Below are 24,860 nucleotides of genomic sequence, written 5' to 3' on the forward strand. Positions count from 1 at the left end.
GCGTCAGTGTGTGTACATACATTACGCATCGACTGGACTGCGCATTGAATGGACGTATTACCATGAAGAACCAATTAAAACAGGAGCTCCAAGTGAGATAGGTCCAAAAAAACATCTAGGCTACCAGCTGGCGCCACTATTCACAAGTGCAGAAATCATAGGCAGCGCCCGGACGGCGGAGAGGTTAGGTTAGGTTAGGTTGGACGCCGCGGTAATGTCTATCCGCCTTGTATTTTCGTTTTTATAATTCGACGTTGTAAGTGGAGAAAAAGTAAGTATTGTAAACGAAAAGTTCTCTTGTCGTCACTAATATCGGTCGTCATCGCACTTATTTAACTCCCTCGTCAACTTTCAGTCGCAAGAATCAAATTTAAATAACAGAAGTGTGTTTGCAACTCTTGTGCAACATCGCGTAATAATGGAGGAGGTTACGAAGCTGGAGCACCTGTCTCTGGTGTCGAAAATCTGCACGGAATTGGAGAACCACCTGGGATTGAACGACAAGGACCTGGCCGAGTTTATTATACATCTGGCGGAGAAGAACAGCACGTTTGCACCGTTCAAGAAGGTGCTGATTGAAAACGGGGCAGAGTTCTCGGACTCCTTCATAGCTAATCTCCTCAGAATAATACAGCACATGAAGCCTGCAAAAACGTCCACGGAGAAGCCGTCCAAGTCTACGAGCAAGCAGGACGAATTGGCGCAAAAGTTTCCAGCGCTGGCGTTACCGAACGAGGATGCACGTTCCGAGGCCAACACCGCCAAGGACGAAGATATCGTTAACGACGTTATGGCCTCCCTGGAGGCGTTTGCACCATCTAATAAGAAACAGTCTGCGAATACCGAGATAAGCAACGGTAAAATTGACAGTGTTGAGAAAAAGAGCAAGCGAGGAAGGAAAAGCAGAAGCAGGTCGAGGGAGAGGAGACGACATAGATCCAGATCGCCGAGAGATCGAAGAGAGAGGCGACACGGATCTAGGACGCGTTCCAGATCGCGGACACGTCACAGATCACACGACAGAACGCGCAGGAGACGTTCCAGGTCCCGGGACCGCAAGAGATCACAATCTCGCGATCGCAAAGACGCGAGACACTCGAGGAGACGCGACGCCGACAGATCCAGATCCAGATCTGCTGAAGAGACGCTCTCCGCGGAGCCCGAGGTGGGTAAGATTTACGCCGGTAAGGTCGCGAACATCGTGCCGTTTGGTTGTTTCGTCCAGCTGGAAGGTTTAAGACGCCGTTGGGAGGGTCTAGTTCACATCTCTCAATTGAGGCGAGAAGGTCGAGTGGCGAACGCGAGCGACGTGGTCTCGAGAGGACAGAAGGTTCTGGTGAAGGTTCTCAGCGTCGGTGGACAGAAAGTATCTCTGAGCATGAAGGATGTCGATCAGGAAACCGGGAGGGATTTAAATCCCGTGGTGTCGATCGCGAAAGCGGACGAGGATGAGAAACACTTGCGCAATCCGGACAGGCCCACTTCCCTGCTGGAGCTTCAAGGTAACTACGACGAGGATGAGACGTATTCGAGGAAGCGCGTGCAACGCATGTCGTCGCCGGAGAAGTGGGAGATCAAGCAGATGCTGGCCGCGTCGTGCATCGATAGAAGCGAGTTACCGGAATTTGACACGGAGACCGGGATCCTGCCGCGGGAGGACGACGAGGAGGAGGACGTGGAGATCGAGCTCGTCGAGGAGGAGCCGCCGTTTCTGCACGGTCACGGCAGAGCGCTGGGCGATCTCAGCCCCGTGCGGATAGTGAAGAACCCGGACGGCTCGCTGGCGCAGGCGGCGATGATGCAGAGCGCACTGGCGAAGGAGCGCAGGGAGCAAAAGATGTTGCAGCGCGAGCAGGAGATGGACTCGGTGCCCACCGGCCTGAATAAAAACTGGATAGACCCGTTACCGGAAGCGGAGAGTCGCACGCTCGCGGCAAACATGCGTGGCATCGGTCTGCAAACGCAGGATTTGCCGGAGTGGAAGAAGCACGTGATAGGTGGGAAGAAGTCATCGTTCGGCAAGAAGACCAACCTTACGCTGTTGGAGCAGCGTCAGAGCTTGCCAATCTACAAGCTGCGCGACGATCTGGTGAAAGCCGTGACGGATAATCAGATCTTGATCGTGATCGGGGAAACCGGCTCGGGAAAGACGACGCAGATCACGCAGTATCTAGCGGAGGCCGGTTTCACCGCGCGCGGCAAGATCGGCTGCACGCAGCCGCGCCGGGTCGCCACTGTGAGCGTCGCCAAGAGAGTAGCGGAGGAGTTTGGTTGCTGTCTGGGTCAGGAGGTGGGTTACACCATCCGTTTCGAGGATTGCACCGGCCCGGAGACCAGCATCAAGTACATGACGGACGGTATGTTGCTGCGCGAATGCCTGATGGACCTCGATCTGAAAACATACTCGGTAATCATGCTGGACGAGGCGCACGAGCGCACGATACACACGGACGTGCTGTTCGGCCTGCTGAAGCAGGCGGTCGGTCGTAGGCCCGATCTCAAGTTGATCGTCACCAGCGCTACCCTGGACGCGGTTAAGTTCTCGCAGTACTTCTTCGAGGCGCCGATCTTCACCATACCCGGGCGCACGTTCGAAGTCGAGGTGATGTACACGAAGGAGCCGGAGACCGATTACCTGGACGCCGCGCTGATCACCGTCATGCAGATCCACCTGCGCGAACCACCGGGCGATATCCTGCTCTTTCTCACTGGTCAGGAGGAGATCGACACCGCTTGTGAGATCCTTTACGAGCGAATGAAGTCACTGGGCCCGGATGTACCGGAACTGATTATCCTTCCGGTCTACTCGGCCTTGCCCTCGGAGATGCAGACTAGAATATTTGAGCCGGCGCCACCCGGCTCGCGCAAGGTCGTCATCGCCACGAACATCGCCGAGACCAGTCTGACGATCGACGGTATCTACTACGTCGTCGATCCGGGTTTTGTCAAACAGAAGGTCTACAATTCCAAGACCGGCATGGACAGTCTTATAGTGACGCCGATCAGCCAAGCGGCGGCGAAACAGAGGAGCGGACGAGCCGGCAGAACCGGGCCTGGAAAGTGTTATCGACTCTACACCGAGCGGGCCTACAGAGACGAGATGCTGCCCACGCCGGTCCCGGAGATACAACGTACGAATCTGGCCACCACCGTGCTGCAACTCAAGACTATGGGCATCAACGATCTTCTGCATTTCGATTTTATGGATGCGCCGCCAGTGGAATCGCTGATCATGGCGTTGGAGTCGTTGCACAGCTTGAGCGCTCTCGACAACGAGGGTCTGCTGACGCGTCTGGGCCGGCGAATGGCGGAATTCCCGTTGGAGCCAAATCTATCCAAGATGCTGATCATGAGCGTGCACCTTCAGTGCTCCGATGAGATTTTGACTATCGTCAGCATGCTGTCCGTGCAAAACGTTTTCTATCGGCCGAAGGACAAGCAGGCCTTGGCCGATCAAAAAAAGGCGAAATTTAATCAAGCCGAGGGTGATCACCTGACCTTATTGGCGGTCTATAATTCCTGGAAGAACAACAAGCTGAGTAACGCTTGGTGCTACGAGAACTTTGTGCAGATAAGGACATTGAAGCGTGCTCAAGATGTGCGTAAGCAACTGCTGGGCATAATGGACAGGCATAAATTGGACGTGGTATCGGCCGGCAAGAACACGGTGCGCATACAGAAGGCGGTGTGCTCGGGATTCTTCAGAAACGCCGCGAAGAAAGACCCGCAGGAGGGATACAGGACGCTGGTCGACAGCCAAGTGGTGTATATTCATCCGAGTAGCGCGTTGTTCAATCGCCAGCCGGAATGGGTCATCTATCACGAATTGGTGCAGACTACCAAGGAGTATATGAGAGAGGTGACGACAATCGATCCGAAGTGGCTGGTGGAGTTCGCACCCGCGTTCTTCAAGTTCAGCGATCCGACCAAACTCAGCAAGTTCAAAAAGAATCAAAGACTGGAGCCGCTCTACAACAAGTACGAGGAGCCGAACGCGTGGAGAATATCGCGGGTTCGCAGGCGACGTAATTAAGGAATACGCTTATGATCTATGTAAATATCGTTCCGGTATGGTAATTCAATGTGCGTATTTTTATGAAATCCTTAACGACGTAGAACAGACAATTTTAACCCTCGAAATAGTATTTTCATCATTTTTATGCAGCGACAACTTGCATCTATAAATGACAGGACTTTGTGGGACAAAGAACACTTTTATTTTGCAAGTGTAACACGTAGAATTCTTGATTCAAGTAAAAAAAAAATACTTTGTTAGGAAGCAAGGAATGAAGACAGTTTATGATATCGCGAAGATATCGAATTGATTTTATTATGGTGTCACGATGAAACTGGAGAAATGTAATGCGATCATTGAATTATGTACAAGAATGCAGTTATAGAGGATTATTTACAGGTCTTTTTATGGTGTACATACTTGTAAACATTGTAAATATATAATTATATTCGTTCACGTCACATATTAGATTTTCGATATACTCTTTTCAACGTTCGTCAAAAATCTACTTCGATAAAGTATGATACATTAATTGATCAGTCTTTTTAGAGAAGAGGGCATTAGTTTAAGATTATGCGCTTTTCAGTCTTCCCCCTCTTGATTTTAATTATTAAATTTATTAAATAAATACATTCTCAATAACATTTAATAAGATGACATAGGAAAGATTTTCTTATTTAACTTATTCTTTCCTTCTCTTAGATTTATCTCTGACTTATAATAACCGAGTTTGTCCACGGACGCATATTCGTGTTACGCGTAACGGTTGACGCATTTGTATAAAAGAATTTATAAGACATTTATAATCTTTCAAAAGAGACGAATCGATATTTTGTGTAACCAGGAAATATCACTTTTGAAGTTCGCTTCCGCACTTGTGATATTATTCAGTAATACTATTTCTTGGCTCGATGGTACGAAATACATTTTCGGGAAAACAGGATTCTATACAAATTGAGCTATTGAGATTGTTGCTTCTTTTTCACTATTTCCACCAATTGTTTATAGCGCACCTGGCATTCTTCCTGTAAACAATATAATTTTGAAATTATAATGATGGATAAATATTGGATTTACAAATTTCTATATATAGTCCGCAAGGAGAGAAATAATTAATGTACCTTTGTCTTTCCCTCGACGCAATTTGCAATTTTTTCCCATCTATCTACAGATGCACCTTTGGGATATTTCGTCAGGGCCGCTTCCAGTGCTCTTTGCTGTTCCTGACTCCACTCAGCAGTGCCGACTGTATTTTCACTACGAGTCTTAACCTTCTTCGGTTTTTCTTCCGCGGAAGCTTCTTCCACTGATTCAGCAGGCTTCAAACCTTCCTCTTTCACCTAACGCAAAGTATACGCGGCTCAACTTTTACCGTAGATTAATTTAAGAAACAAAATTGACGTAACAGTAATAACCTTCTTAGCCATGTGCGTAACTTCCGCGACGGTACGATTCATAACGTTTGCGATTTTCTCCCACCGTTCTGGAGTTCCACCGGGATACTTCTTCACATATTTTATCAGTTCTAATATATCGTTATCGGTCCATAAGCCACCAGCCACCGTTGGCTTCTCGTAGATGTGATTCGTATAATCGCACTCCTCTTTTTTAACGGTTTCCTTAGAATTATTACCGCTTCTTTCTTGCGGAGTAAAGCCAGGCCTGCGTTTCCTAACGCCGCGCGACGTTACTTCCGGTTCAGGCTGTTCGTTCTCTTGCGCTCTAGAACGGATATTCAAGTATCTTACGTTTAAGTTATTTATGGATGTAAATTATATAGCAAAAAACAGCTGTATACTTACAACGCCTCCTCTTCCTCTTGCTTTTTCTTCTCTTTCCTTTCTTTCAGGAGTTGAATGACGAGACAAATAGTAGAAGGTATAGCTATCACGGAACCTATTATCCACTTTGGTAACTGAATTGGAAGAGTGTCCCATATAGTTGGAGTAGGAATCTTTTCTAAAAAGTCGGCTAAGTCTGGAATATCTATTTTACTCTTTCTATTCTTCTTTTGCATCTTTTGAAGTTTACTACCTAAAACTTGTTCCTGTAATCATAATATAATACGCTAATTTTTTCATTTCGCAAAAAAAAAAGACATCTCTCTTGATTGCAAAGGATGCGTTACTCACGCAAGTATATCGTTTTTCGATATACACCGCCCAAGCTACGAAGTATTGCCCTATCGTGACGACTATGAACAAGAAAGCAATCAACTCCAATAATCCCATTTTTCGGGCGTGACGATAGTAATATACCGCCGACCGCCAATTCGGCAGCCCGTTAACGAGCACGTTATCATACTTTTGCCGTTTCCCGGAATCTTTCAAAATGTCATAAACAGCGACTAACTGAAAGGGAAAATTTCAAGTTGTCAAGATGTTAATTCGAGAACCTGAGCATCTTCCGCCTTTCCACTTCCCAAGTACCGTTCTAAATTGCAGTTCCGCATCCTCCGCCGGGTTCTTGTCCGGATGCAATTGCAACGACAGACGCCTGAAAGCCTTCTTGATCTCCGAGGCGTTCGCGGACTGGAGAGAAACAGTTTGAGTCAATCAATCGTAGGTAATCGAGCTCGCGCATCTTCGCGCTATTATACATTTTGATATATCTGCACAGTGGAGTACCTGCGTGACACCCAGCACATCGTAAAAATTTTGATTGACCTCCTCGACCACGTCGAACACCTCCAGGTCGTCGTTGTCCCACGCGTAGGAGGACCCGAACGCGTCCAGGAAGCAGAGAACCCCGAAAACGACCGACGGTAGATTCATCTTCGTCCACCGCATGCGGACATAGTTGACGATAATACGCGCGCGTATGTCCTGCTTACTGTGCACCGTGCGAAACGAAAATATCCACGGTCCAGGACATAGCGTCGCTCCTTCACCCTGATCGCCTATAAGCGTGCCCCAGGAGTCAGGTTAGAGATCCTCTTTTTGCCGCAGGTGCCACATTGCCAGCCAGATTGCCGCTCATGTCACACGTATACACTATACACCGAGAGATCGCTCGCGCGATTTGTGTCGGAATCACGACGCGGTCGATAGTGTCGATACGCGCGGTATCGCGAGAATCGACTCTGCGCGACGAACCCCTCATGCTACGCGCGTACGGTACGAAAACAAAACTTGACTATACTGCCGGTGAAAGAAAATAAATTTTGATCTACTTCTCGTTTTCTTTCTTCTTCTTATGTTCTTATTCTTGTTCTGCCTCTATTCAACATGACCTAGCTCTCGTAATCGTTCTGAAATTTTGTTCTTCATCTTCTTTCTTTTTTCTTTTTTTAATCTGCATCTCTTTCTAATCATCCCCCTAGAAAGAGACCAAGAGTGAGTTTAATCGGAGAATCTAGGGAGAATCACGTTAATCGGAGCGACTGTGATACCAGAACTATATAATGAAATAATAAAAAAAATGAGTATATTATCAAAAGTCAGAATAAATTACACTTGGGCATGTCGCGGGATTCCAACGCCGGCGCGCGAACGGGACCCGATTGAAAAGGTGGAAAGACGTGAGAGTGCTCCAATTGCTTACGAGGGTGATTCACACGTGACGCACGAATATCGCGAGATTCGCGAGCAGTGGTTGTCACGATTGTTGGTGGTTGACGGTGGTTATCAATGGAAGGGACCGTTATTTGAAATGGATCTCGAGATCGACGGCAAAATACGTGTTTTCAATGAGAGATGCAACGATAGTCGAGATACGAGAGGTACTGGTCGCGCGAGAGTGAAGTACGAGCCGTTGGAACGCGTCGCCTTTACGCGCTGTTATTCCGCTGGTCCCGAGAATTCGCACGATATATGAGAGAGCATAACCTATGAGGCCACTTGTGCGCACTCACGCAGACATCTCCGGCTGGATAGTGGCGAAGATATCGCTCGTTCAAAATGTTGGAGGGACTCGTCGCTTGGGTGCTGAACAATTATCTCGGCAAATATGTGGAGAATCTGAACACAGATCAGCTGAGCATCGCCTTGTTGTCGGGTGAGGTTATGTCGCGCTACGCATTTATTAATGTTTACATATTTTGTAACGTTTGCTCTGGTCCCATGCAGGATAACGCACACACACACATTTCAAGAATGATTTTTTAATATATTTTTGACTTGCCAAGCGCTACATCTATATTATAAATTTAGGATGAATAAATTTATGTTGTGCAATGTTGTGATCTTTTTGGTGATCTCTTCTATCATCTCTTTAGAAATGTTATTTTTATGCGAGGACCAATTAACTTCATAGCTGCTACCGTATTTAATAGTATTTATAACGTTTACCGCTTTTGTTTTCTTAACGGTTGCCTACTTTAGGAGAAGTTGAACTGGAAAACTTGCCCCTGAAACGCGAGGCTCTGCGTCACATTGGACTACCCATAGAAGTCAAGGCTGGGTTTATCGGTAAAATCAGATTGCAGGTACCAGTCAGGCAGATAAGGACCGCGTCATGGGTGATAGGTATAGAGCAGCTCTATTTAGTGGCGGGACCAATTAATCTGGACGAGGTAAAATGATTTTCTGTCTCCTATCATTTTAAAATCTTGATAAAATCTCAATAATATTGATAGAGAATTTATGTAAAAAATAAACTTATGTTATACGTTTCAATTTAAAAACAAATATCTGTATAGTACGATAACGAGGCAGAGGAACAGGCAATACTGGAATATAAACTCAGTCGACTGGACGCCTTGGAAGCTAGATGGAGAACCGATATAGAGCACGATCCTGGTTATTACGCCTCGAGTTACAGCTCGTGGCTGAATTATGGCACATCTTTAGTAACGAATATCATTGAGAATTTACAGTTGAATATCAAAGATGTTCATATTAGATATGAAGATGGTATCACGTTACCAGACGGTAAGCAAAGAGTCATATATGCGCGTATGAATATAATGTGAATAAAAATTTTTCTATCGTATATTGATATTCACTGTGCTTTTCATTTTTTTATATGTAGATAATGGCATTGTATTTGGCATTACAATTGGAGCATTAACTGCTCAAAGTTGTGATGCCAGCTGGATACCCAGTTCTACGTCTTGGAACCTTACGGATGCGTCGTTTAAGCTAATGGAACTCGATAGTCTTTCGATCTATTGGGACCACGTGAAGAAAGATCAACTCTTTGGTGGTCTCAATCTAGGCGATCTAGCTGTAAGACATACATATAGAACTCAGTGTGCGCGATAACACCGTTAATCACGCTCTTGTTTATCTTAGAGTTCCTATAATAAGAGAGTTAGGACAAACCGCCGCCATGTACAGCCAAATGATAGCTTTGTCTCACTCCCGCTTACAGCTTGTCTCACTCTTACTAACTTGGCTGAAACATATGACGGGACCAATCAAAAATCGTCACCACATTGGCTTAACTCTTATTATAGGAACTCTAGTTTATCTATATTACATCTATACATTATTGTTTTGTAACCAGTTTTTTAATTTTTAGATTGCCATGAGCAAAAATAAGATTCGATGGCACATCTTATCGCCCGTGAATGCAAGAGCACACATCAAGAGGGATCGAACAGAACGTCCATTGAGGTCTATTAATAAACCACGTATCGTAGTAGATTTGCTCTTAGATGAAGTACCATTATCTATAACAGATGTGAGTCTTACAGATAACGGTAATAGATATACGATCAAATATATTTATATCAATACGATTGATCCATATAATATAACGAATTATTTTTTTAGCTTCAATATGAAGAGTTGGTCATGTGTATCAAGGAGCTTGACCGCATAGATCGTCGTAAACAGCAGTGGCGTTGTAGGCCAGTAATCCCCGTTAAGAAAGCTTGCAAAGAATGGTGGAAGTACGCCGCCAGGTGCCATCTCGGCAGGGATACCCTCAAACCAAAACCAACCTGGGAAAATGTATTTCTCAGAGCCAGAGAGAACGTTTGTTACGTTCAAGCATACACTAAATTGTTAGGTACAAATAAATATTTTTTAATAGTTTTAAAATAGATTTTCACAATTGTGTTCTCTTGAAATGACGAAAATTTTCTTTCAATTTTTTTTCTTCGCTATAGGCACGCCTACCTCGATCTTACCTCCGGAAATTAAAACATTGAAGGAGAAGGTCGAGAACGAGCGGAATTTCGACGAGCTTCGAGTATTGAGGGAACTGGCTATAGAGAAAGTAAAGCCTGCAAAGTCGCAACAAGAACCTAATACGAATGTGCCACAAGGACGCGGCATGCTCGAGCAATGGTTTCCACAATGGTGGGGCTGGTATTCAAAGACGTCTCCCAGCAGCAATGGGACGCAAAACGGAAGTAGCTCGACTACCTTCGACGGAGAACTGCTGGACGTTTTAGCGGACACTGTGAACGATGACACTCTTCTACGTCGCGACACAGTATTCGGACAGTTTAATTTCGCTCTAGTGCAAGGCGCGATATCGTTGTGCACCGCGAAAGACGAGAGCAACGGCAGAAAAACAGTGATAGAACTGAAGTTCGAAAGAGTGAACCTGAGCTATGAGTCACGACCCAGATCCGGATCGCACAGGTTTTCGATCAGTTTGGGCGCGTTGTACCTGCACGATTTTCTCACGGAGAACTCCACGTTTCCCATTTTGATGCAACCTCAAGTCGCGTCCAACGGCATATCCTCGCGTGTCCGCAGTTCGTCGGAGAAACTAACGAAGACGCCGCGTCATTTATTCGAACTGATTTACGAGAAAAGGCCGCTGCACATTAACGTGGATCATTTGTTGCACGTGTACTCGCAGTCCTTGGATGTCGTGTATAATCCAACCGTGATATACTGGCTGATAGATTTTATGTGCAAGCCCCATCGATCGGTGTCGTCCAATCAACGATTCCAGGCGATGAAGCGTCGCACGAGGAAGCAGCTGATCAAGAACTGGGAACAGATCTTGGACGGCGATTTTGTGTACCGTTCGTCTTGGGATTTACAGTTCAAGATCTCTGCACCACAGATCTTATTGGTGGAGAGCTTTGTCGATTCCAACGCGGCCGTGGTGATGGTCGATTTTGGCAAGTTACATTTATCGAACGACGCGAATCTAAATCAGGTGGCACTGAAAACGGAGCCGACCATCAGTGACGATGAAGAAGACGAGAGATACGAGACACCTTGCTCCACTCCGCCCGGTAGCCAGGAGAACGGCTCTTTACATGATTTCCAAGGTCTGTCCGAGACCGAGTTACACAAAAAATTGTACGACCAGTACTCCATTGATCTAGTGGACCTGCAGATTTTAGTGGGTAAGACAAAGGACAATTGGAAGCACGTTCGCACGAGAGGCATGTCGAGCTTGCACTTTCTCGAGCGTTTCAACATATCGTTGCAAGTCGAACGACGTATCTTCACCACTTCGGATCCTAACTTTCCATCGGTCACGGTATCTGGTAACCTGCCGAGACTGGTGGTGCACGTGAATGAGCAGAAATTAGGCGCAATACGCCTAATTTATAACTTACTGTCGAGCTTCTCCATTTCCGCCGGCATCCCGCAGACAGAAGCCGTCAATGTGGAGCCGAAAAGCCCTAGGAAGGAAGAGAATCTGGATCGTTCCTTGAGCCACGCCGTGATGGTACAATTTATCATCGATCAGATGGCCTTTGAATTGCAGTCGAGGGGTCGCAGCGTGGCAGAGCTGCAGGTGTCTGGTGTTCGGGCGGCCCTCAGCAAAAGAATGGCTGATCTAAGCGTCTCCCTCTCCGTCCACGGTCTGCTCTTGGTCGATGCTCTTCAGGAATTCGGGCCCGATTTCGAGCTGTTGGTGGCCAGTCACAAGCACGTCGGCATGGACAGCGTTTCCGGCAGATTAAGGGATTCGGAGCCAACATCACCCGTTTTGCCAGAGTCGCCCGAATCACCAGACTCCACGAGGCCACCGCGACTGACCTCGCCTGTCGCCTTGACCAATGCCCTGTCCACTCTGGTGAACAAAACCAAGTCCCCGCATTCACCCAGGAACAACTCGTTGGTCGGCCTAGAAAAATTGGATTCGGAAGCGCTGATTGTTTTGGAGTTGACGCTGGTAGACGACCCTACGGAAAATCTAAGAATGGCAAATATACAGTTCAATAATCTAGATATCATAGCCAATCAGGAGACGATAGTGGAATTGCTAGGTTTCTTTCGAAGAATCTTGCCGTTGCAAAAATCACAGGCAGCGTATGTCGCGAGCCGAGACGATTCTTCGTCGAATCAAAGTACGGAAATAAGGTCGGTGTCAGCGAGAACTGAGATCACCTTTGACTTTCATCGCTTAAATGTGTTACTTCTGCGCGCGGTCGTGCAGGACAATCGCTTGGTGGGGCAGAAGATCGCCACGGCGACCATGTCGGACGCGCGCATACAGGCGACCTTGGCCGCGAACACGTCGATCTCGGGCTCTCTTGGCGGGGTACAGGTTCTCGACCAGACACCAACCGGGAAGACTCATCAGCGGATAATCAGCGTGGGTAGGGATCCTCTGGCAGATCCGCAACATCATCCGCTCGAGCACTTTAGTAGTTTATCCGATCAGCCGGAAGCGTTCAGATTCGTGGCCAATCGCAGCACCAAGCCAGCCAACGAGGAGGATTGCGTGGAAATCGATCTCGAGCTCACAATACGTGTGGCTAGCGTCTGGTACACTCACGCGCCGCACCTAATATCAGAATTGCGTTCGTGTGCCGACGAATTCAAGCAATATCTAAGCAACTTTGCGCGCCAGATCAGCGCGGCCGCCACCGATATGGCGATCGGTCTGGTGAACGCCGACGATTGGACTATCCCGCCCCGGAAACGGTTGCCGAGCGTCTCGTTCGATCTAGACAACGCAAATGCGCTGTCGTTGAGATTAGACGTGCTCTTAGAAAGCCCGGTGCTTGTGATACCGCGTTCTTCCCATAGCAGACAAGTATTCGTTGCTCATCTGGGTACAATGTCGCTGCGACACGAACCCCACTTAGGCTCCATGGCGAAGCACAAGGTCACGCTGGAGGTGCGCGACATGAATCTGTATTCTCTCGAGGTATCCGCCAACATCGGGCAGTCGCAAACCAACCTGCCAAGAGCCGAGGAAATGTACTCGTGCAAGGAGTCGGGTAAGCCGATACTGCATGACACAACGCTGAAGATCTTGGTGGAGAAGCAGAACACTTTAACGCAAAGTATGAGCTTTCTACTCGACGGCGGCGAATTTACGAACAATAGCCCAATTGTCCAGGTGCACGGCGCCGTGATAACGCCGTTGAAGGTATCGCTGTCGCGCGGTCAATACGAGCAACTGCTCGATACCGCTCACCGATTGATCTCCATGCCTGCCGTGACTGCCACGTCCGCGGTGTCGGAATACGATGATCTCGACGGGACGTCCGACTACTCGGAGAAGCTCGACCTCTGCGTGAAGGTCTCGTTCGAGCTACCGATCCTCAGCGTGGAACTGAAGCAGGCGCATTCCGAGCAGCCGCTGGTGGAGCTGTCGATGCGCGACTTCGTCGTCAAGTACGATAAGTTACACCGAAATGAGTCCAGCGTGCAGGTCGCACTGCGCTCTCTCCTGATGGAGGATCTTCTGTGCCCGGTCGGCTCGCGACATCGCTACATGATGCAGTCGTCGGCGCCCACGCGCGCCAAACTGCCTACAGGCGCATCCAGATCGTGTCCAGATCTTGCGTTCGCGCGACAGTATAAGAACGCCTTCGGACGCGGCAGTCTGCCGGATCGGTTGGAGACCTACACCCTGTACGACGCGATTCCGGCGCACTGGCGCAGAAAACCGGCGGTCTCGTCGGCCGACACGCCGAACACGCCACCGCCGTCGCCAGGCGGCATCACCAGTGAAGAGAACTTGGTGCTAATGAGCATCACCATGACACGTCCCGAAGAGAACGGCTGTAACGTACCGGAAGATCGGTTCCATCGCAAAATGGTAACCGTGGACTTCAATTGCCTGGACTTAGTGATAAGCGTGGAATCGTGGATGGTGGTGTTTGACTTCTTTGGGATTGCAGGCCTGTCCGGGACGGCGAGTGACGAAATCGCCGCGCATCGAGCCACGCCGGATAGCGATAGTACCGGCGCGAGCAAAGTGGATGACAATTTGCCGGTGAGGTCGGAGACGGAGATAGAAGTGAGATCGTTGACGTTGGTGCTGACGCAGATGGAGCGCGAGATAGCCAAGGCCAATGTGTCGAACGCCAGCATGCACATCCTCAAAACGGTGGACGGCAAGACCAAGGTGTCGGGATCGCTGGGCTCGATGTCGTTGCTGGACCTGACGCCGCACGGCCGATTTTACCGCGAGAGATTCCTGTCGTCCGGCAGGAAGGCGCTCAACTTTCAGTACTCGAGCTACGCCGACTGCGAGGATCGGTCTCACGACGCGCGACTGAAGCTAGAGATGTCCGCCGTGCATTACGTTCACACTCAGAGATTCGTGGCGGAGTTACAGGCTTTCTTCGGTCACTTCTCGCAGCTGTGGAGCATCATGCGGAATCTGAGGGCCGGCGTCGGTGCCGTCATTGACATGAACAAGCGTGGTACGCGACTATCGTTGCAGTTGCACGCCGGTGCGCCGGTGATCCTGCTGCCAGTGAGTTCCAGGTCCGACGAATTGATTCTGCTGGATTTGGGAGAACTTACAGCACACAACAGATTCGACATCTCCTTAGTCGTTCCGGATTGCTTGCTTGACGTGATGCTACTCGAGCTGGTCAACATGGACGTGTACGCGGCACGACGGCTCAAGTGCGACTCGAGCCTGAACGAGGACGCGGACGCCTTGATGGTGGGCGGCTTCCTCGTTAAAAAAATGGGCTCCTCGTTGCTTACAGAAAAGTGTCATCTAAAGCTTCGCGTCGAACGGAATCTTGACACTTACGTCAACCGCGACATACCCGATCTCAGCATCCACGGTATATTATCGACGATGGACTGCGCCCTGGATCCTGAACAGTACATGCTGATCCGCGGCCTTCTGTCTTACAACATCAGCGAGAATCTGGACGATTTGCGCCTCCTCGTGCAGGATTTGAATCACACGGTGGAATACGCGATCCCGACCGTGGACAATCGCGCGAAGACGTGGACCCGATCTTGCATAACTCTCGAGCTGGTAAACGTGACGGTGAAGCTGCACCCGAGGCACAACATCGCGGCGCTCGCGTGTATCAACTTTATCAAGTCCCGACTGACGCTGGACTCGCTGAGCGACGGCTCGCAGGACATCGATCTGGTGTCGCAGGAGATCCTGATCACGGACACGCGTTTTCAGAACGAGCCGGTAGATCGGCAGTGCAACGTGTTCACGCAAATCCTACAGCCGTTGAGAGACACGGCCGACACGACCGAAGCCGCGCAGGATCGCGTCCAAGCGGAGGTACATCATCGGAAGCGTAAGGGTTACGCGGCGACCACCATTCTGCTGCATAGCATGCGACTAACTGCCATCCTAGACTGGTGGCAGGCCGTGCGAGACTTCCTGTTGCTGAACTCGCCGGAACCGGATCCTATACCTGGCGCCCTGCATGTCTCAATCGTCAATCAAGAGGCCGAGGTCATCGACACCGCCGCGACCGCCGTACCGTTTGAACTGAAGATCAACATCACTGACTCTGAGTTAGTCATCGTCGAGGACACCGCGATCCTCGACACCAACGCCGTGATTCTCAAGACGACCGCCGTCCTGTCGTACCGCTCGTCGCCACAGGAAGGCGAGAAGCCGCTCTCCTGCAATCTCTCGCATTGCGAACTGTTCTCGTGCATCCTGGGCTTGGAAAACGAGACCGCCCTGTCGATCATCGATCCAGTCGGGGCGAGCTTGGATCTGACTCAGGATAGATGCCTGGAGATCCAATTACACCCACTGTTCGTGAGATTGAGCTATCACGACGTGACCATGTTCTCCAGGATGCTGAGCTCACTTCCCAAGCAGACCTTATGGGCGAGACAGAGATCGAACGAAACGGGTGTGGAGAGCCGCCAGATGATGGACAGTCAGGTATCGAAGCTAGTCAATTTAGGTTTCGCGGAGGCCGATTGCAGAATCGCGTTAGATCATTGTGACGGCCAGCTGGACGAGGCCGCTCTGTGGCTGACGCAGAACGCGGTGCCGACGAGTGCCGAGACGGTCGCGGCGAACGACGATTCGGTCTTCCGGGCCGTGGAGCTGCAGATATCCTGCATGCGAATCTGTATCATCGACGATTGTCGCGACGCGGACGTGCCGCTTCTGGAGATTACCTTGGCGGACTTCAACTTGCGGAAGCTGAGTCAGCAGCCCGGCTTGCTGTCGGCCACCATCGGCGTGGACTATTACAATCGAGTACTGAGCGGATGGGAACCATTTGTCGAACCTTGGCGGGCGAACATTGAATGGGAACAGATATTTACTAGTTCTCTCGATCCGAAGAGACTGCACGTATCCATCAACTCCTATGATTCTGTGAACGTTAATGTCACGCTGACACTAGTGGAACTTGCGCAACTGGTCAAACACAACTGGACACAGGATTACTATCTATCTAACGGAAACGTAATTGTCAGTAAATCGGTGACAGGGGAACAGATGTATCGACGTCGATCGCCTTTCATACCTTTCGCCCTGAAGAATGACACTGGCTGTCGGCTTTGGTTTAAAACATTTATCGCCACCGCGGACGAGACGATAGACGTCAGCAAAGCGTCATCTAAAGCGAAGAACATTCTGGACAAGGACGACACGTGGATCGAGGTAATACCAGGAGACACAACACCGTTTACGTTCGAAGAGAGAGGCAAGTTAAGACATCACGCGACGCATATCGTCAGAAGGCACCAAATTGCAGTTCTGGTTGAAGGATGGAAGCCGGTGGATCCTGTGACCGTCGATCGTGTGGGCATTTACTTCCGACATGCAAATGCTGACATTGCCGGATTTCAGGTAAAATGATATTTAATGCTTTTTGTGATATTGCATATCTTTTTGCAAAATATAATTATTATTACGTAAACCTTACAATTAAATTGTCTCACTTTTTTACTATATTTGCTTTTTAGTTGCTCAAAAAGAATTTGTCTTGGCGCATTATAAAGAATAATAAAATGTAATAATAATAATGTTCAATTTTAGCCGCTCACACCGAAAGCTAGGGTCGTGTTTGCTGTGGAATTGGAAGGATCCGCCAGGAAGTTGGTTACCATTAGATCAGCTCTTCAGGTGTCCAACAAGCTGGCTCATCCAATCGAGATCAAAATGGAGAAATCGTTAAATCAACTTGGATGTCAGTTTTATTTTTTATGATTCGCCTTTGATAACGATTAGCAAATTTGATTAACAATTGTATTCTTTCAGACTTGACCTCAACCAGCACTGGAAGAATTCTGCAAGTCCCGGCGCAATCGGTGATGTCCGCGCCTATAACACACACCGGGGTGCAGATGTCCTTCAAACCGCTCATCTCGAACTACCTGTTCCAATATTGCATGGAATCGGTGGACTGGACGGTAGTTAAGAAGCCGTCGGAGGTAACAGAGAGCTATGTCACTTGCCGGACTAATCAGAACAATATATTCAGGTATGTGAAACGGAGTTTTTTCCTCGGTGAAGCTTAATAGCGAAACTTGATTTATTGTTTTCTCTTACCACAGGATGTGCGTGGCCGTAAGACGAAATAACTATCCACCTGACGGTATGCAAGTGTTGCCGGCGCACACAATCACAGTAATGGCACCCATAACTCTGACGAACTTATTGCCATACGAATTGACGTACGAGGCAGGTATAGAAGGCGGTAGAATTACTCCCGGCTGCAGCGCGGATTTGCATTGCGCAAATTTGAACGAGCAATTGGAAATTACGATTCAATTAGATGGTTATCCAGGATACGGAGTGGTACGCATAACAATTGGTTTTATCACGTCAAATTTGATTCTTTGGCAACTTTATTTTTATCACGTTTCAGTAATAATTGGTTAATAGTGAAATGTTAAATAATAATCAAATATAATTATATATTTCAGATAATACTGCCACCGAACAGTTGTTCTTTTACTGGTCGTCTCAAATTATTGGATTCCGCCAGCAGAATGCTTTACCTGCAAGCAACCATAGCAGTGGAGAAAGGGGCAGCCATGCAAATCAATATTACTGCACCTTATTGGATTATAAACAAGACCGGCTTGCCGTTGGTGTTCAGACAAGAGGGAGTCGGCATTGAGGCGGCGGGACAATTCGAAGAACACGAAAGAGCGAGGATGGTAGCGCCATTGCTATTCTCGTTCAGCGACGAAGAGGCCAGTAGAACTCTGTCGGTGAGGATCGGAACGGAAGTTCATCGTCAAGGAATACCACAGTGGTCTCAGCATTTTCATTTGCAGCCTGGAATCCACGTAAGTATATTGTCACATAAAATCTTTATTCCAATCTTTCGGATTGTAATAATTTTATTATTTTTATCCACATATTACACACATGTATGTGTTTCTGTGTTTTTATATATATTTAACTTTTTGACTTTTTGATAATTACTAGTATTATTTCTGATACAGGAACAAATTCATGGAACTTGCTACAAAGTGTTTCAATCATTTTGATGACGATGATAAATTTGCTTTATGTCCTATAGGTTCATCGCTTGAGAATCAGTCTACGCGATGGCAGACCCGATATAGTTTACTTGATTAGCGTGGCCACTCGCGCAGCAAGAGGAAGATACAGAGCCACTACAGTGGTTACACTATCACCGAGATATCAGTTGCACAACAAGTCATCTTACACTTTGGAGCTGGCTCAGAAATGTTTCACGACGACTGTCGTAAGTTTGTTACAATCAATCAAGACGATATCAAAGAATGATAATTTTTGTTGCTCAATGCAAGATCGATTTCAGTCCCATCCGGATGCCCAGGCGACATACATAACGACTATGCCCGACTGTCACATGCCCTTCCACTGGCCACGTTTGGATAAAGATTTATTGCTCTGCGTCAGAATCACTAATGTTCCGGATTGTATGTGGTCAGGCGGTATCAAATTGGATGACAATTATTCATTAACCATTAATGTCAGGGATGTAACAGGGAAGATGCATTTTCTACGAGTAGATGTAGTGCTACAGGAGACTACCTTCTTCATCGTATTTACTGATGCCGATACTATGCCGCCGCCTATAAGAGTAGACAATTTCTCAGAAGTTCCTTTACTAGTTAATCAGGTATGCTTATATCTCACTCACTTTAAGTGCTGCATTTAAATTATGATATTAATATTTATATTAGCTTTATTTTCATGAATTTTGCGGCTAATTGTTTAATTTGCAAATCCGTACTTCTAGATCGGAGTTCCTGATAATCTGCAGTGGACCGTAAGATCCCATTCATCGGTACCATACGCCCTGGACGAACCAATAAAAGCTGCTGGTTTAGTGCTGACAGCACCCGGAGGCGTGACAGCTTCTTATGACTTGAACCTATTAGGAGAGGGTAGAGGACTGACTTACGAAAACTTCATTTACATTGCGTTTACAGGTATTTTAAAGTGACTAAAATGAAAAATAGAGTATGTATACATAAATGATCATGCGCTTTTATCTTGACAGGCACCTTCAAGACTGATTCCGATCTCGGAACAGGCGAAAGTAATTTAGATCCGCTAGATGTAGAAACTCAAAGATTAGTCTTAGAGGCTGGTTCTGGGGGTTGGGTTGCCCTTCGAAGGAAACAGTACGGTGACAGGTCGCAGCTTTGGAGAATGACCGGCGATGGACAGCTGCAACACGAAGGTAACACAAAAATGTCAATAAAAATATTGTTTTCAACATAATTTGTACGAGGAAATAATAATAACGTACTATTGTTCTTATGTTTAATAATTAATGAGACAATTTTTAATGAGACAGGCTCCAGTCCACCGAGAGACAAACATTCTAAAGCTCCGGACACGATATTCGTTTTGGACATAGCAGGCACCGCACCGCAACCGTTTACCTATTGCGCACTCGCCCTGAGGAAACCGGACTCCAGGCGACGATCGACACAGACCTGGCGGTTCACCGACGACGGACGTCTATGCTGCGCACATAAGAATATGTGCGTTCAGTCGAAAGACGGCTTTATGGGACTATACGAAGGTTGGGACACTATTATTTGCACGCATTTGCTGATTCGCTTACTGATTAAATCGATAAGGATTATTCGCGAAAATTGCGAATTTCCTTTTGTCACGCGCTTCATCGTCAGATATAATTTCTGTTATTTTGTGTTGCTTTGAATTGGTCCAACATATCTTTTATTTACGAGCTGATTGTCATTTTTAGATGCGTGTGTGATATAAATCTAATGCTTCTACCTGTAAATGCGAAGCATAAAACATAAAAGGTTGTAAGTTGAGCGGTACGGTATCGTTGGAATTGGCAAAATAACTCGAACATTCAATGAAAAAAATATTAATGACAGGTGCGCGCCACTTGTCTCACGATATTGTGTTGTATTCTCTACTTTGTCTGTCGATTATTTAATTTCCATCGTTGTTAAGAGTCTTCTATTTTTTGTCATTATTCCTTTCTCGCTATTTTCAACTGGAGAGACCTAAATTGATCATGAATGTTGCAGGCGGCAGTGTCGCCCGTTGGCAAATGTGTACGTATAGTTTCAAAGTACACATTAAAATCGGCTATTTCCTATGAGCTTACCCATAAGTATTACGTGCTATAATATATTTTTCTCTCTGCTTGTGTTTTATCCTTTTTTTTTTTATTTTGTTTTCCTCGTAAGCATTGCATACCTTCCCAGGAACGTCAAAGCGCGATATAAAAGAAAAGAAATCTTTCTTTCTATTTAAAGTCTTTACGAGAAAAAAAAAAGACTTTTTTCCGAATAAGATTCTTACATACAAAAATTAAATTGCCAAATAATTCGTGAGATGAGTCAATCACGGCGTTATCGTACTCTGGCGTACAGTGCTTGTGCATTCGCAAATCTTTTTTAAATCGTACAATCATATCACATTTTTACACGCAGAAAAAAAGGAACGCCGTTGTTTTTTTAGGGAGCGAAGCTGTACTAGGTCCTCAGACACACGGCAATCCACCGCCGATCGAGCAACGTGTGGGTAGACAAAAGCTACGGCCGGGTTCTGGATTCTTGTCGGTCAGAGTAACCACTGACGGCCCGACCCGCGTTCTGCAAGTTTTGGATATCAAGGAAAGGGTGTGTGTCAAATTTACCGTTCATCATTTACTTTCATTCTCTTATTTACTTTGTTGGAAAAAATTGTTATTGCAAATATTATTATTCACATAATGTCGCAAGAAACGAATCATTGATGACACTGATGTCCGAATTAATTAATACAGATCTTTTTGTATTTTAGAAGAAAACGTTTGCCTTACTCGAGGAACGCGATTGGTCGCACATCGCCGTAAGTCATCGACCCACCCAGGTCAACGCCGATATTAAGAAATTGGATTCTAGCGAATTAAATCTGGAGCTGAACTTGCCGGCCGGTCTTGGATTGTCCATCGTGTCGCAAAGACCGGTAGAAGAGCTGTTGTTTGCGCGGCTGGCTGGAATCTCCTTAGATCTAGTACAGACCCCATTGAATACCACATTGGATCTGAGCGTCGCCGACGTGCAAATTGACAATCAACTGTTTGAGGCGCAATGCACTTCGGTTTTGTTCGTGACACGGTCATCCCGCACGGAAGACGAATACCGACCCGCTCTTCATTTAGCAGTGGAGAAGTTACAATCGAAGAGTCAGAATGCCGAGATATATAAACATGTCATAGTGAGTGTCAAACCACTATGCGTACACTTAGAAGAGAAATTTATCCTGAAACTGGCAGCATTCCTTGGAATTGGCAAGTCGGAACTGGAAGTACCCGTCGACGAGAATGATTTCAAGGCACAAAGATTTATTTCCGAAGTGTCCGCCGCGCATGCCAAGAGATATTACTTTGGCGCTCTGAAACTTGTTCCTAATCAAGTATGTAGATATCGATGTAGCAGAGCTCTGTATTCATTGCTTCATAAATAATATTAACAATATACATTTATTCACATGACACACACATTTTTCTCTCTTTAGGTAAAACTCAGCGTGCTCACTACAACGAAATTGCCACATCATTTGCAGGCTGTAAAGAGGAAATTGGGATTGACTTTAATTAACTTTGAGAACGCCACTATCGAGCTGGAACCGTTTGTTAAGAAACATCCATTCGAGAGCAGTCAATTTTTAATACATTCCATCGTAAAACATTACAAAGATGTACGACAAATATAGATTTCGATATATAGCTTTTTTTTCGCTTGCTCATTGATTTAATAAAATAAATGGTATTTTTTTAGGAATTGAAGTGGCAAGCTGCAGTTATTCTAGGTTCCGTAGATTTCTTGGGAAATCCTCTTGGATTCATGAATGACGTCACGGAAGGTGTTTCTGGTCTTATTTACGAAGGCAGCGTGAAGAGTCTAGTGAAGAACGTCACGCACGGTATTTCGAACTCCGCAGCGAAAGTGACGGAATCTCTGTCAGACGGTTTAGGGAGAGTGATTATGGACGAAAGACACGAAGAGGCCAGGCAGAGAATTCGGGCTAACACTACGGGCAGTAGCGATCACTTGGTAGCCGGATTAAAGGGTTTCGGTTTTGGTCTGCTGGGTGGTGTCACCAGTATATTCAAACAGACGTACGACGGAGCAACCAGCGAGGGTTTTCCAGTAAATATTTAAAAATAAATTTGCCCCTCCGATATAAATATCATCTTATAGAACTTAGAAATAATGGACGATATAAAATTCTAGGGCTTCTTCGCGGGTTTTGGAAGAGGAGTGGTAGGCACAATAACGAAACCCGTCGTTGGTGTTCTAGATCTAGCAACAGAGACAGCTAGTGCTGTACGAGAGACAAGTAGAAGGTAATATGATTATATTATCGTAATTTCCCTAATGACTGCGCTGCGAGTATCTCTCGACGTCGGATTGATTTTTTTTTTTTTTTTTTTATACAGCGCTCATCGTGCAATACCGAAGCGCGACCGACCGCCGCGTGTCGTCAGTGGTTCTACTGGATTGCTGCCGCCGTACAATCGTCAGCAGGCCGAGGGCCAGGAATTCCTATACAGCATTAACAATCGCGACTATTCCGAGCTCTTCGTCGCCTACGAGTGTCTGTGCAGCGGCACGGAGAATCTCAGAGTGCTGGTGTCCAACGAGAGAGTACGCGTTATCTCTGGCGGCACGAAAGCGGTGGTGACCCAAGTCAGTTTGGCGGATCTCCTGCGTTGCCAGCCGATGCAGAAGGTTCAAAGCAACAACGTCACTCTACATTACATAGAGTTAATATCCAGATTCGACTCGTCGGCCGCGGTCAATCTGGACGGATTGGCCGAATTGTTGAGACGGCCGAAGGTACGCTGTGACAACGAAGAAGTGGCGAAACGGGTAAGTATATACTATAACATAACGGGGCGTAAGATGGTACAAGCATTTCTCTTTTTCTCATTCTATGAGCATCCCGACTTATTACCATTCATTAACTCGTCTTCTTCACGCTTGTAGGTATCGCAACAAATCAATTATGCCAAGGGAATGCACGAAGAACGAAGCTTGACGTTGTCGTCGTCGGATAACATGTTGGATGACGTACAACACTATAAGTAATCGACTGTGCGACCAGAGTTCGATCTTATCTCTAACGCGTTTTCCTGGACGTACTTTCTCTAGTCAACGTTTTAACATTATCTTGTAAAGCGCACGAGAATCGGTAATGCCTTAGTTACAACGCTTAAAGTTAAGTTTACAAGAAGACTGATGCGAATTATCGTAAAAGTAATTGCTCGCCAATACGTGGCATAAATCGGGCATAATTCGAGCGTAATTTGAGTAACGATCTTTTTCTAATTTTGCGTCTTGCTAATGTGGCACAAGTGACACAGAAACTTTTGATACGGATCGATAAGGTGTAAAAATACTTAAAGTAGTCATAGGAGAGATTTTCTAATAATGTACATATATGTGTACATATGCCAGTTCAACACGCGTGCAGGATATCCCAGAATCACGCGTTTTCGATGAGGCTGTCTTCGGTCAACCTTCAGTGGAAGGATTCAATGGAAAACTATTTTTATCTCTGTAATGAAACTAAGTACACGTATTTTCGTGCTTCGAGTTTTAACTGCTTGTAACTCAAGGTCGGCGCGTAGACTTTTCCTCCACAATTTCAGCTTGGTGTCTATAACTGGAACGTGGTGATTTTGGGACGCGTTATATGTATGTACATATATGTATTAAAGTTAACGAATTACTTGTTCACGGATTGACCTACTTAACGCAATACTTAGAAGTAATCGTACCAAAGCTAGGCTTTTAACGTACATTTAGTGAGTCCAAGTATCGTAGCACGTATTCGTTCTTTTATATATATATATATATATACATGTACGTTTTCAATAGCACACGTCTTTTCTGTTCTAGCCGTTTACACGTTTTCGTTTTGCAATGCCTTGCAACGTGCTACTTTGTACAGAACAACCTTTGTGTATGTACGAACACCTGTGTGTATGTAACAAGAGCGTGCGTAAACTGTACAAATAGATTAAGTCAGCTATATTTAAGTACTTTTGTAAAGCTGGCGTACGAGATGCGAGGATAATATACGTTTGTAACATATATCATGTTGATACTTGTTAAGCAGATTAATAAATGTTACAAGTATGACAGTGAGTCGGGATACAAAAGGGCTTTTGTTCATTATACATTCTAAGGCACTATATTTTATTAAAAACAAATTAAAAATAAATCACGACAGGAAAACCCGGGAAGCAATTTTGGATTTTTTAATGTAAAAAAAAATTACAAAAAAAAAACAAAAAAAA

At 46.3% G+C, this 24,860-nt stretch overlaps 3 protein-coding genes across 6 annotated transcripts; 2 read left to right on the forward strand and 1 right to left on the reverse strand.

The window, feature by feature from the left end:
* Positions 1–140: 140 nt before the first annotated feature.
* On the forward strand, positions 141–4,478 carry Pea (ATP-dependent RNA helicase pea). Its single transcript, XM_077403509.1, has 2 exons — positions 141–271; positions 356–4,478. The coding sequence occupies exon 2, from the start codon at positions 419–421 to the stop codon at positions 4,031–4,033; it is 3,615 nt and encodes a 1,204-aa protein (XP_077259635.1). The 5' UTR covers positions 141–271; positions 356–418; the 3' UTR covers positions 4,034–4,478.
* A 134-nt stretch (positions 4,479–4,612) lies between these two features.
* Positions 4,613–7,005, reverse strand: LOC143896007 (dnaJ homolog subfamily C member 1). Its single transcript, XM_077403562.1, has 7 exons — positions 6,643–7,005; positions 6,445–6,546; positions 6,148–6,366; positions 5,818–6,062; positions 5,431–5,737; positions 5,137–5,355; positions 4,613–5,040 (listed from the first exon to the last, which is right to left on the reverse strand). Exons 1-7 carry the CDS (start codon positions 6,802–6,804, stop codon positions 4,975–4,977), a joined length of 1,320 nt encoding a protein of 439 aa, XP_077259688.1. The 5' UTR covers positions 6,805–7,005; the 3' UTR covers positions 4,613–4,974.
* Positions 7,006–7,502: 497 nt separating this feature from the next.
* Vps13d (vacuolar protein sorting 13D) lies at positions 7,503–24,722 on the forward strand. Of its 4 annotated transcripts, XM_077403471.1 has the most exons (24): positions 7,541–8,011; positions 8,338–8,528; positions 8,655–8,886; positions 8,987–9,183; positions 9,479–9,640; positions 9,733–9,970; positions 10,071–16,924; positions 17,114–17,264; positions 17,336–17,558; positions 17,632–17,875; positions 18,004–18,372; positions 18,609–18,797; positions 18,873–19,196; positions 19,317–19,509; positions 19,581–19,763; positions 19,881–20,111; positions 20,593–20,619; positions 21,029–21,189; positions 21,353–21,967; positions 22,070–22,252; positions 22,333–22,704; positions 22,789–22,901; positions 22,995–23,427; positions 23,545–24,722. In XM_077403471.1, the coding sequence occupies exons 1-24, from the start codon at positions 7,915–7,917 to the stop codon at positions 23,644–23,646; spliced, it is 12,084 nt and encodes a 4,027-aa protein (XP_077259597.1). In that variant the 5' UTR covers positions 7,541–7,914; the 3' UTR covers positions 23,647–24,722. The 4 variants fall into 4 exon arrangements, with proteins under 4 accessions (XP_077259624.1, XP_077259597.1, XP_077259605.1 ...); XM_077403479.1 differs by lacking the exon at positions 20,593–20,619 and having other exon boundaries at positions 7,542–8,011; XM_077403489.1 differs by lacking the exons at positions 7,541–8,011; positions 8,338–8,528; positions 8,655–8,886; positions 8,987–9,183 and having other exon boundaries at positions 9,549–9,659.
* The last annotated feature ends 138 nt before the right edge of the window (positions 24,723–24,860 follow it).

Source organism: Temnothorax americanus, unplaced genomic scaffold, assembly GCF_048541705.1.
Source record: "Temnothorax americanus isolate GAGA-0224 unplaced genomic scaffold, ASM4854170v1 Scaffold1, whole genome shotgun sequence".
In the NCBI taxonomy this organism is placed as follows: domain Eukaryota; kingdom Metazoa; phylum Arthropoda; class Insecta; order Hymenoptera; family Formicidae; genus Temnothorax; species Temnothorax americanus.